This window comes from Tamandua tetradactyla, chromosome 10 (genome assembly GCF_023851605.1).
Source record: "Tamandua tetradactyla isolate mTamTet1 chromosome 10, mTamTet1.pri, whole genome shotgun sequence".
Lineage (NCBI taxonomy): Eukaryota > Metazoa > Chordata > Mammalia > Pilosa > Myrmecophagidae > Tamandua > Tamandua tetradactyla.
This window is the reverse complement of record NC_135336.1, coordinates 97,575,832-97,589,508: the sequence shown is the minus strand read 5'-3', so window position 1 is coordinate 97,589,508 and position 13,677 is coordinate 97,575,832. Positions and strand designations below refer to the sequence as shown.

Below are 13,677 nucleotides of genomic sequence, written 5' to 3'. Positions count from 1 at the left end.
GGGCAGGCACCGGGAATCGAACCCGGGTCCTTGGGCATGGCCGGCAAGCACTCTTACCTGCTGAGCCACTGTGGCCCACCCAGGCTTTTGTTTTTATGTGTTTTTGTTTTTAACCTAATCCTGCTGTAGTGACTGCTTGCCTCTGTTCTTGAAAAACAGCAGGCATATGCCAGTTCTATCTCCTATAACTTTCTGCTGCTCTAAGGAGGCATTCATACATTTCACCTGATTGTCAACTTATATTAAATGGATAGGTTAAAAATATGCCATGGATTATCTTTCTTTCTTGATTTGAAGAATGCAGAGTAAGTCCTTATGTATTTTTCCTCACAACTGTAACTGATAAAGGAAATTGAGTCCTTTCCTTTTCCAAATGGGCTTTCAACTTAACTGTTTTTATCCCATTTTAAAAGCTTATAAAATAGAATCAGTGCTAAAAAAACGACTGATTCTGATGAATGCTAAAGTTTGTGACTCACAGTGCTAATTCATCCAGGCTTCCCAATGGCACTCCTTGTTTACAAATGAGGAAACTGAGGAAGACAAGGGGTTCAAAAGAACTGTAGTAAGTAGAGGAACTGGATGTAAACCCAGATGTCTGGCCCCAAGGGTCTCAGAAAAGCCATCTGCAATTCAGATGACAAGTGCAAGGCTTAATAGTGGACACCTAGGTCTGGCTGAATGTGCTGACAACCAGCTTTCTATAAAAGCCAAGGAAGAGGTAATGACGCTTTTTTCATAACAAAACATAGCAATTTATTGATCATCAATAACACCTACATATGCAGCAAATAGTTGTGCCTTTTGGGGCAAGATTTAAAGAAATATGAGTACCTTCGTACAACTTGGTACTTTACTCACCAAATTCCAACTGTGACCAGTCATGACAATCTAGCTTGCTGTTATCTGCCAGTATAAGGTAGAACTTCATCCTGAGACCTTTAACTCTTACCATTAGAACAACTCATTGCAGACACAATGCTCTAACTTTCCACTGGAAGTGATTTGACATTGAATGTGCTGGTTGGTATCTTCAGTTGTTTTTTTGTACAAGACGTCAGCAAGACTTTCTTGAGCCACTAATTGCAATTCCTACTAACTCTGGCTATATTTGCACTTCTGAGTTCTAGTTCTTAATAGCTTTTTTCTTAACTTATTATAAAATATAACATATATACAAAGCAAAGAAAGAAAAGAGCAATAATTTTCAAAGCATACTTCAAGTAGTTACAAAACGGATCCCAGAGTTTGTCATGCACTACCATTCTGCCGTCTCAGATTCTCCCTTTTAGCTGCTCCAAAACACTGGAAGCTAGGAGGAATATTTTTTAACTTTTTTGTATTGTATAATTATATATATATACACACACACACACACACACACACACACATATACACACACACACACAGCAAAGAAAGATAAAAGCAATAGTTTTTAAAGTACTCTTCAACAAGTAGTTATATGACAGATCCCAGAGTTTGTCATGGGCTCCGTACCATCATCTCAGATTTTTCCTTTTAGCTGCTCCAGAACACTACAGGCTAGAAGGAATTAATATTTTTTTATCATCACAATTGAATTTTTTTTCTTTTTTGTGAAAAATAACATATATACCAAAAAGCAATAAATTTCAAAGCACAGCACAACAATTAGTTGTAGAACAGATTTCAGAATTTGGTATGGGTTACAATTCCACAAATTTAGGGTTTTACTTCTAGCTGCTCTAAGATATTGGAAACTAAAAGAAATGTCAATATAATCAGCAATTATACTTGTTTGTTAAACCCTACCTTCTCTGTATAACTCCACCACCACCTTTGATCTTTCTGTCCTTCTCTTTAGGGGTATTTGGGCTATGGCCATTCTAACGTTTTCATGTTGGAGGGGTCTGTCACTAAAATGGGGTAGGGAGATGGAACTACCTGATGTTCTGGAGAGGCTGGGCCCTCTGGGTTTCAGGACTTATCTGGGCCTGTGACCCATCAGGAGTTGTAGGCTTCTGGAAAGTTAACATTAGTTGCTGGAACCTTTGTAGAATCTTATATATTGCCCTAGGTGTCCTTTATGACTTGCTGGAATGGTTTCGATTGGGGTTTGGCAAGTTATGATAGATAGCGCATGTCTAACTAAAGCTTGCTTTAGAGTGACCTCCAGAGTAGCCTCTCGATTCTATTTGAGATCTCTCAGCCACTGATTCCTTATTTGTTATACCTCTTTTCCCCCTTTTGGTCAGGATGGCATTGTTGATCCAAAGGTTCCAGGGGCAGATGCATCCCTGGGGTCATCTCCCATGCCTCTGGGGAGACTTTCATCCCTGGGTGTCATGTCCCACATAAGGGGGAGGACAATGATTTCACTTGCAGAGTTTAGCTTAGAGAGACTGAGGCCACATCTGAGCAACAAAAGAGGTCCTCCAGAAGTAACTCTTAGGCATACCTATAGGTAGACTAAGCTTCTCTGCTACATATATAAGCTTCACAAAGCAAGCCTCAAGACCAAGGGCTTGGCCTATTGATTTGGGGTCCCTAATATTTGAAACAGTATTGGGCTTCCTTTTCCCTGGTCGTAAAGTTTAATATTCCCCTATTTTTACTCCCATCCCTCAAGGGACTGTGGCAATAGTTTTTGATTATTTGCTTAATATATTTTAGGATGCATCCAGGAATTATATTAAGCTATACAGGATTAAAGGCCCTCATTCTTATTCTGGGTTCCCTGTGTTTCAGTTGTTTAGATGAGTTATCCAGACAGGTTGAGTTAGATTATGTGCTACAGAAAATTTAGGTTCCAGTCCTCAACTGCTTTTGAAAGTATGTAGTAATGATTATAATAATTAAATGACAGGATAGTAGTTGCTCTGCTTTGTTGATATCTGCTTTATCTGTGACTATATACAACAGCACCGCTGGGCTGGGATTTGTGTGTGTGATGTTCATTGCTGTGTGCTCAACACATACAGTGTTGCCCCGCACATCCCAGGTGCTCAATAGACGTTTCTCGAATGATTGATTGAATGAGTGAATGATTGAGTCACCCTCTGTCCAGCTGGCTCCCTCATACCCAGTATATTTCGCCCATGAGTTAGTAGTTAAAATGAACCTACAGTTGATTTTATGAACAGATGCACTGTAGATTTCTTGCTATTCAATAGAATCATTCTGTAAAATCACTTAGTAAAATAACTGATATATATTAGGCTATACGTTTCTAATAATCTTAGTTTCCAGGCTTTGTTATTTCCAAGCCCCTCGCTAAAAATAAATATTTTATTTTTTAAAAATATATGAGAAAAACACAAATAAGGCCAATAATTCAGCCTCCAGTATCTGCCCTATCAATATGGTTTTGAACCCTCTCTTTACCATGAACTAACAAATTAACCCCTTTGAGCTTTGATTTCCTTATCTGCAAAGCGAGGCTGTGACTAAGTATTCCATGATCAAAGCTGACAGAAAGATCATCTTTATAAATTGTCCAAGATCCCACAACTAATAAGGAATAGAGAAAGAATCTAAACTTGGCTTCTGTTGCCCCATTTTAGTTGTTTTGTGACATGATTGCCCTGTGAAGACATCTGGGAAAGCGTTCAGAAGGAGTGGGATGAAGGAATTTGTTAGGAAAGAGATTTCTAGAAGGGGTTGGCCTGTATCTTTGCTGGCCAGGCTGAAGGTCCGTCCACCTTAGCAACTTATCCCTACAACTCAGCAAACCTGCCTTGAACCAGTTCATAATTTAACGTAATGTACATGCAATGCGTAAAATGGAGGGATGTAGAGTAAAAATGCAACAACTCTTGACATAGAATATTTTTAATTAGCTGTTGCTATTAGTTGAATGTAAAAAATAGTTTAACAATGAAATTGGAATATCTGCTTCTTCAAAGGATATAAAGTATGTCTGTTTGCAAGATATGCAGGGGATTAAAGGGAAAATAGTACTAATATTGGCAAAATAGGAAAGAAGTCTCCTCTTGTGCATATAATGTTTAAAAGCTTCTAGGGGAAAACCAAACCCAAACCACTCTTTCACAGTTTTTGCACTGTAGAGCACAGAGTCTAAAATGTTTTTCTATTCAAAAATGATTATTGATTTTAAAAAAAATGCTGTTGAGCTAAATTAGGTTAAGCCTATCTGCGAAAGTACAAGCAATCCTTTTCATTTAAAAAGCTGAGAAATCCAAGTAACAGTCGTACGATTCCAAATATTCTACTGGTTCATTGATTTATATTCCCTGTCAGTGATTGCCCCACTTTTTCAATGGAATTCAAAGGGGTTAAAGAAAGAGAAAATGTAGATGTGTCCTGTTTGCTATGGCCTTTCCTCCATTATTTTTTTCCCCATTTCTTACAGTTCCACCTTTTATCCAACCTTTTGAGTTTCCAAGATTCTCCATTGGACAGAGGGTCTTTATCCCATGCGTGGTGGTCTCAGGAGACCTACCAATCACGATCACCTGGCAGAAGGACGGCCGGCCAATCCCAGCCAGCCTTGGGGTCACCATTGACAACATTGACTTCACCAGCTCCCTGCGGATCTCCAATCTCTCCCTGATGCACAATGGGAATTACACATGCATAGCCCGGAATGAGGCAGCGGCCGTGGAGCACCAAAGCCAACTCATTGTGAGAGGTGAGCAGAGGGGCAGAGCTCAGAGAGCCTTGCTGGAGTTGGACTCCACAGCATTCTCAGATGGTGTGCATTTGCAATCTTGTGAAAATAACTGGAAATCATAAAATTCACATTAAGGGCAAAACAGCACAATGACTATAGAAAGCAAACATGAACTCCCCTAAAATCCATGCCCCTAAAAATTCCATTAATATAGAATTTCGGCATAGCTAGATGTGTCAATGAAGATGTGGGCGCCATAGTATTTGATTCAGGAAATAGGGCTACCATGTGATCCTCTCATATTTTTCCTTCTAGCTGCTCCAAAATATAGAAGACTAGAGGCTTAAATACTTTTTGATCATCACAAATGACTTTTTTTTCCTTCTTTTTTTTGTGAACAATAACATATATATAAAAAAGCTATAAATTCCAAAGCATAGCACCACAATTAGTTGTAGAACATATTTCAGAGTTTGAAATGGGTCACAATTTCACAATTTTAGCTTTTTACTTCTAGCTACTCTAAGGTATTGGAGACTAAAAAGGATATCAATTTAATGATTCAGCAATCATATTCATTTGTTAATTCCTATCTTCATGTATAACTCCATCATCACCTTTGATCTTTCCATACCTCTCATTGGGGTAGTTTGGGCTATGGCAATTCTAAATTTTTTATATTGGAAGGGTTTGTCACTCATATTGGGTGGGGAGATGGAACTATCTGATGTTCTGGAGAGGCTGGGCTGGGTTTCAGGACTTATCTGGACCAGGGAACAATTTGGAGGTTGTAGGTTTCTGACAAGTTACTCTAGTGCCTGGAACCCTTGTGGAATCTTATATATTGCCCTAGATGTTCTTTAGGATTGGCTGGAATGGTCCTGGTTGGAGGCTGGCAGGTTATGACAGGTAGCAAGGTCTACCTGAAGCTTGCATAAGAGCAACCTCCAGAGTAGCCTCTAGACTCTATTTGAACTCTCTCTGCCTCTGATACTTTATTAATTACACTTCTTTCCCCCCATTTGGTCAGGATATAATTGTTGATCCCACGGTGCTGGGCCTGGATTCATCCCTGGGAGTCCTCTCCCATGTCACTAGGAAGACTTTCATCCCTGGATGCAACTATATACTTTTTGACCAAGGCAGGAAAAATTGAGCCTAGCTTTTTGGGAGAATGCCCTTGACAGCAATCTGATTCCTGGGTCCACGTGATTGTTCTCTAAATACGTTAAATAAGCTTCTATTAAATTGGCATTAAATAAAAATTATAATATAGAAAACATCCTAAACTTTAAAAAATGGAAACCTATGGCTATGTAACACTGTGTGTAAAAAAGACTTTACCAATGTGATGAAGTTAGAGTTTTGAGCTAGGTAGATTCCCCTGAATTATCCTGAAGGCCTGGGCCCCAATCCCTGTCTTAGTTTGCCAGAGCTGTTCTTGCAAATGCCGCAGACTCATTCAGGCTTAAACAGCAGGAGCGTATTAGCTCAAGGTTTCAGAGACCAGAAGCTCCCAATCAGGCCTTAGGCAAAGCGACACTTTCTTCCAGAGTAGGGGGCACCCCAGTGACGACCTTCCTCCATCCCATGGCCGTGTTCTGTCTTTCTGGCTTCGGGGACTTCTGGGTCCTCCATATAAGAGCCCCGGAAATCCAGAGTGCGGCCCACCCCATCCAGGTGACCCACGCCTTACCCGACACTAACATCTTCAGTGGTCGTGTTCACAGTGGGTTGAAACCCGCAGGAATGTGGATTAAGATTAAGAACATTGGGATTCATGATTCAGTCTACTATACCTCCTTCCCTCCTTCCATCATTTATTGCTTCCCTCTCTCCTTCCTTTCAACCTTATCATAATTTGGACACTTATTAACTCTACAATCTTAGATAAATTTTTTAATCTATCTTTTCCTTGGTTTTCTTATTTATGAAAAGCGGTAATATCTTACACGGTTTTTCTGAGGGCTAAATAAAATATAATATTTATCACAGTGCCCAGTACAAATCAACCCTCAGCAAGAGGTAATTGCCCTCCCCCTTGCCTTCATCCCATCCTTCCTTTCTTCTCCTCACATCTTTATGATTTTGGGAACGTGACCAAGCATGTGTCACATAGAAGATTCCATATGAGTAATCCAAGTAGGAGGCAATTAATTAGAATGGTGGTCTTGGAAAAAGAGTTAAGGGTAAAAGTATAAATTATTATTAAGAAATGATAAGAGGTGGTAATAAATTGCATGTGGGAAATGGAAGTGGTAACTAAGAAATTTAGACTGAGATGTAGAATGATAGATACTTTAGAAATGGAATTTAGGGTCCATCTCCTAGTCATTCCTTCTAACAGTCTGGGTCAGCGTAGAGCTTATCACACTTTTGATAGCCTGGGTTACTGGGAGGACTTAAAAGGACTTAATTTAAAATAAATTAACTCTTGCCATAGAAATTGCAAAACGGTTGTGCCACATGGTCTGTGCTGACTGTGGACCAGTAATGTCCCTAATGTCATGTTCAGTCAGATGACCTTGGCATTGATAAAGCCATCTGGAGGAAAGGTTTTGGAGTTAATATAGAACACACCTGTCCTTTGGATCCTATGCTTAGCCCTGCACCCCTGACAGGAAAAATACAATGGTTGCTTATCAATAGATTCCAGTGGAGATGAGTTTTCTCACACTTCTTTATATCTTATGATGGCCCTGTTGTTTCTATCTTTTAGTGATGAGCTGACATAAAGAGAAACAAACAAATTATCTAAAAGGCCTATAGTTGACTTTATTTACAGGACAAAAGAAATGTATACAAGGAAACTAACTTATTTCTTTGTTAATTGACCCAACTTTAATGTTGTATTCATGTTCTAATTTTACCCCATTTGTTCATTTTTTCAACAAGTATTTATTAAGCATCTATTTTTTAATAGACATTGTTCTGGGTGTGGGGGACAGGTGGTAACTGAAACAGAAAGAGTAAGTTCCCACATCCCTGCTCCATAGAACTCACATTCTAGTGGAAGAGATGACAATAAAGAGTAAACACACATATAAATAAAGTCATGTGCCTTCACGTACCACACAATTCTGGAAGGGTCTCTTAAACTCTATAATCTACTGAGGTTGAGTAATCATTTTTACTAGAAAACTTGGCTTTATATAATGTCAAGAAGTTTTCTTAGAAATAATTTTCTCACCGGGGAAGACAGTCATCTATTTTTACCTTACTTCGAACTTAGTCACATTTTATGCAATAGATTTGTATCAGAATAAACGAAGTTATATTACTTAATAGTTTAGCAATATCTCAGAGACCATTGGTTGTACAAATGATTTAGGTCATTAGCTAGCTAATAACTTTAAGGTATGTTAAAGCTGAACGTATCTGCATTTACAGCATTTAACATCTGCCAGTCACTGTTCTGAACAATATTCTGATCTTAATTAATTTAATCTCCATAAAAATTCTACGATATAGGTACTATAATTATCCCTGATTCTCAGATAAAGAAATTAAGGCCAAGAGAGATTTGACAACTTGCGTAAGATCATCCAGTGGGAGGTAGCAGAGCTAGGGATCAAATCCAGGTGTTGAGCCCTCAGGTATGTGCTCCTTCCCTCCAAGCTGTGCTGCCTCTCCACTTGTAATGCTTTCTACATAAGGCTGGACAAGAAAATTAAGAGTGGTTTCTTCTCTAGTAGCACAGCAGTGCGTTCAAACACCAGCTGTCTCTTGTGTTTTCACGCCATTTTCTCCTCCTTGAGTTAAACGGTGTCCAAAATGATGTTCATTACAGCTCATATTTCATGATGCTTCTAAGACCCTTGCTAACCTAGACCCTAACCCCCTTCTCAATCCATAACATGCAGTGGCTGGGGTCCCCATCTCTCTGTGACACATAGCCCTACCACTCTGTCTCAAAATGAAGACTCATGGATTTTGAAACTCACTTCACAAAGAATTGTGGAAAAGAGAGAAGGCACACATATTTGCTAAGTAATAAGGGAAAACATGAGGAAAATGATCACATCTGCTCTCACACAACCCTGTAGACTGCCTCACTGAAAGTCTATTCCATAGTTAATCACTGATTTGCAGAGAGAGGATTGGGGAATGATCACACCTCCAGAGCTTACCTTTCTTAGAAGATTTTGTATTTCCTCTTTAAAAGAAGACTTAAGGAATCTTAAAATCATAATAATTTAACCCAAAACGTTTGCTTTCTTCTGACAGGCATGTTTTAAAAAGTCTGTATGTATATTTCGAATAGGGATGGATCTTTCCAACACCTCACAAAACTCATCAAATGAGCAGTTGCTTAAGCTGCTGTTTTTTATTGATGCACTTTTGCATCAATATTGATGATGATGTTTTTTATTGATTTTATTTTATGGAACCATTGTGGCATCTCACTTCCACTGGCCCCCAAAGCCCCGCTCTCTCCCAGAATGGCATTGACACAAGGAATAATTTGTCCCCATTAGATTTTTATAAAAAGTTCAGTAACATTGCTTAATTGCTTCTCCCTTCATCTCGTGTTAGAGGAAATGTAGACGCCAGACACTTTCACCAGTTCAAACCTATTAGGAATACTTATCTTTGATACTTGCTATTTGAGGAGTAAATATATTTTTTTGTCAGCTCTTTAAATGGCAATTCTAATTCTGTTCTTCACTGAGTGAATTCCTACAGGTGCTTGATAACATGACTCTAAAGTAGAATGTCACGTTCTTTGGTTTCCTCAAACTACCACATACAAGAGTCCAGTTTTCTCTAGCACAATGTAATTTCCATCTGTACGAGTTCATTGATATCAATAAGAAAATTTGCCTGTGCTGAGATTTCTTCCCCAATTTGTTCCAAACTATAAAACTGTTTTCATTTTGCCATCTGTTTAAAACACTCCATGGGATGGTGCGACGGTGGTGCAGCAGCAGAGTTCTTGCCTGCCATGCCGGAGACCTGGGTTCGATTCCCGGTGCCTGCCCATGCACAAAACAAACAAACAAACAAACAAAAACATTCTGTGTAGTTTGAGGGACATTAGAATTCTTGGATTTCATGAAAATCAGTCCTCTGCTAAGCTGTGGCCTTGTCTGAATCACTGGTGATGTTTCTCTCGTTGCAGTCCCTCCCAAGTTTGTGGTTCAGCCACGGGATCAGGATGGAATTTATGGCAAGGCTGTTATCCTCAACTGCTCTGCTGAAGGTTATCCTGTACCTACCATTGTGTGGAAATTCTCTAAAGGTATGAAGTTTCTTGATTTGTTTGTTATTCACTAAACATGCATCATGTTTGAAAGGCTCAGGTGAGCACTTGTAGCTCTTCCACAGTGTTCTTGCGACTCGCACCATGTCTGTCCGTCTCCCACGCATACCTCTTCTAGTACACTCACGTGCTCTTATTCAGTTCATGACAGTGTCCATTGTCCCATACCATGACCATCGAAAGACCACAAAGACAAAGCAAGTTATTCGTATAATTTATTTCAGCACCTGGGAGAGTGCCCTGTTGCCCACCGGTATTGGATATCATGGTCTGCTTGGAACTCCTGTAAACTCGGTGGCATGGAGATACACATGTAACTGTCTACACTTACGTGTTGTTTGAAATTTATTTCCCCAGTATTTCACATATGAGATTCAGTTGTTTTAGAAGAGTAAAACTAAACTTGGTGATTGTTTTATTACCTGGTTACCTTAGACTATACAAATTACATGTTATCTCATTGGCACGTTCCTTTAAAAAACAGGTAAACACATCCAATGTCCCATACAATTGTCCGCCATGCCCTGCTTTCAGAATTTTCCCATTCATACCTCCCTTTCAAACACAGAGCAGCATTTCCCAATTTTAGGGTAACAATGTGAGCATTACTTACATAGCAGTGTGCAGTGTGGAAATACTAGTAGTAAAACCTTTCTAGATACTGGAAGTTCTTTGTTTTCTCAATCACACATCTTAATTTAGTAACTTCTTTGGCAAATAATTGAGGCCCAAATATATGTCGGAGTAGTAAACAGCTAAATAAATGGTGATCTTTTCTTTCAGCAATTTTAGACTTACCATAATAGTCTAATTGTTATGTGCATAGCTGTTTGTTTATTTAATCATGATTTATATTCTGGATATTTCTTCTTAAAATGACATGCTGCATATTCTTATTATGAAAGCAAAGCAATTGAAGATAAACAAATGACGCATTTGCCACAGCACATCTTTGATGAAGAAGGGAATAGAGAAGGGGCACTAAATTACATTTCATTGGAGAATAAATAATTAAATTTTAAAATCCATGCTGTTACCCCCCTGTAGCACATTACATGCACTGCCCACATGCAGAGGAGTTTGTTTGAAAATAAAGTCTTTAGGTGGGTGCAAGAGTAATTCAAAAATTCTTGCCTGCTATGCAGGAGACCTGGGTTTGATTCCCAGCCCATGCACTTCACCAGCAAAAAAAAAATCAACAAATGGCACAGAAGTAACAGGATAGTCATGTGGAAAAAGGATGCAATGTGATCCCCACCATACAGCATACAAAAATAATTAAGTCTTTAATTCAAATTATCAGCTCCTGAGACTTTTTCTGTATTCAAAGATCCATGTTGCATTACATGAAAACAAACAGAAAACTGCACAATTTTTAATTTAATTGATGTGTCAACTTGGCCAAGTTACCATGTTCAGTTGTCTGGTCAAGCCAGCTGTGGTCTGATTGCTACTGTGAAGCTACTTTGTGGATTTAAATCATGACTTAGTTGATTGCCCCTATGGCTGATTATGTCCACAATCAACCTAGGAGATTGCCTTCAGCACTGAGAGGTGTCTCATCCATTCAGTCAAGGGCCTACAAGGGAGAACTGATGATTTCAGCAGTCAGAAAGGAGAATTCCCTCCCCTACTTCAGCCAGCCAGCTTCTCCTGGAGAATTCATTTTAAACTTTCACTGGAGTCCCAACTTGTGGCCTGCAAGTCCCCACAATCATGTGAGCCAATTCCTTTAATAAATCTCATAATATTTTCTCTAGAGAACCTTCTACGTACGCATAGATGATAGTATGAACATTTTCCATGACTCCTACTTTCTTGAACATTATATCCAAGCTTGCCCTTTTGTGGATGCACCCTCTCTTCCCTTAGTTTGTTTCCAGTTTTTCATCACTAGGAACACAGCAGGAATGGGCATGCTTGTATGTTAATTTATTGTGCTTATGTGAAATTACTTTCCAGAGGGAAATTCCTAGAAGTGAAATAGTGCAGCCATGTTTAAGCCTCTTGTTCTGTACTTGCCAGCAGTCCTTTGGAAAATGTTAGGTCACTCTCATGCCCATTAGCAGTGTAACTGCTCTCATCAGCTGGTTGGGAATTCATGTGATTTGTACATTTATTTCTGTTTCTTATTTATTTGTATGAGTGTTTTACATGGAATACCAATCTTTTATCTCTCGTGTGTGTTGAAGATACTCTAGTACTTCCTACCACTGATTTTGTAAGTTAATTTATACTATATTTTTAATCTTTAAATTCCTTACCTAATATGCAATCATTAAATAAACAGAAGTTGAAAAAAACAAATTTAAAAAAGTTAAACTCCTCCCAAATGACATCACTCAAGAATAACCACTCAAAGATAACTACTAGAAACATCTTTTGCCTAATCTTTCAGACCTGTTCCCATGCACATATACACCCATACATATAAATACAATTTTAAAAATGGCTGGGCATATGATTTTCTGTGGTTTATATTAGTTCTTCACCTAGCAATATGCTATGAATTTCTCTCCACATCAACAAATATGCATGTTCAATATGAGTTTTGTAATGCCTATGTGGAATTTGTATTAATATGTTCATAATCACATTTAGTTATCTGTTGTCTCACTTAGGATTTGGTTCAGCAAAAGAAATTCTCTAAGAGGAGTCTGGAAGTAGGTGGTTGAGGACAAGTCTATTGGTTGCCCCTAAGTCATCACGGACCCAATGTTTGTGTCTTTCTATCCTGCCACTCTCATCAAACCTCTTCCATCCTCACAACATGGCTGGACACTGAGGTCCAGCTGCCACTTCCACATTTCCAGGGAAGGTGAAGAGGGAAGGGAAGTGGTTGCTTTTCCTACCGGAGTCGCTGCCTTTAAACACTTGAATTAGTCAGAGTCTCCTAGAGAAACCGAACCAACAGGATGTATGCATGTGTGCATGTATGTGTGTGACTGTATATACAGATAAACACACAAATACATATATATACACATATATGTACATAAGCATACTTGTCTTTGTATGTTGTATATGATTATATATGCATACATTCACATAAATATGTAAAATTATTTATTATAAGGATTTGTCCCACACAGCTATGGGGGCTAGCAAGTTCACATTTCATATGGCAGGTTGGAGACAGAAAGTTCCAGGAATCTTTAGCACAAGTCTGCAGGGGAAGCCAGGGAGGAGTGGAGGGTGTAGCCTTGGGGCAGAATTCCTTTTGATTCCTTAAACCCTCAACTCTTGCTTCTAAGACATCCAATTTATCGAATGAGGCCCACCGCCATTGCTGAGGGTACTCTCCTTTAATCAATGCTACTTCCTTCCGTCCATGCAACAGCAAGGCCCATGTTGTTGGAACCTTTCCATTAGTGTGCAGTGAATCAATTCTGTGACCTCTCACTGGCTCACTGGCTGGGTCACACTTAGCTTGAAGGGTTTAAGGGGGGGCTGCAAACTGTAATGCAGCCAAGCACATAGGCATCATGAAAACAACTTGTGTTACTTTTTTTGTGTGTGTATGCTTTATGGTCGGGGTTGCTTTTCATTCTTTTCCCGTGTGAGTATCCCCATATTGCAGCACTATTTGTTGAATTTTCATTTGTTTGGTTTTTCATTTGTTTGTTTGCTTGTTTGCTTATTTGTTTGTTTGGGAAGTACATGGGCCGGGAATCAAACCCCAGTCTCCCACCTGACAGGTGAGAATTCTACCACTGAACTACCCTTGCACCCCCTTGTTACTTTTGTAGGCAAGAAGGTGAGAGTGGGCAATTTTGGTTTTGGACTTTTTCCCGATTTTTGA

The 13,677-nt window shown here is 39.1% G+C and overlaps 1 protein-coding gene across 1 annotated transcript in view; it reads left to right on the top strand.

The window, feature by feature from the left end:
- DSCAM (DS cell adhesion molecule) overlaps positions 1–13,677 on the top strand; it is a 696,179-nt gene that overhangs the window by 414,235 nt on the left and 268,267 nt on the right. Inside the window, exons 8-9 of the mRNA XM_077118949.1 lie at positions 4,352–4,630; positions 9,735–9,854. Coding sequence (XP_076975064.1) covers positions 4,352–4,630; positions 9,735–9,854 — 399 coding nt within the window. The remainder of the gene's footprint in view (positions 1–4,351; positions 4,631–9,734; positions 9,855–13,677) is intronic.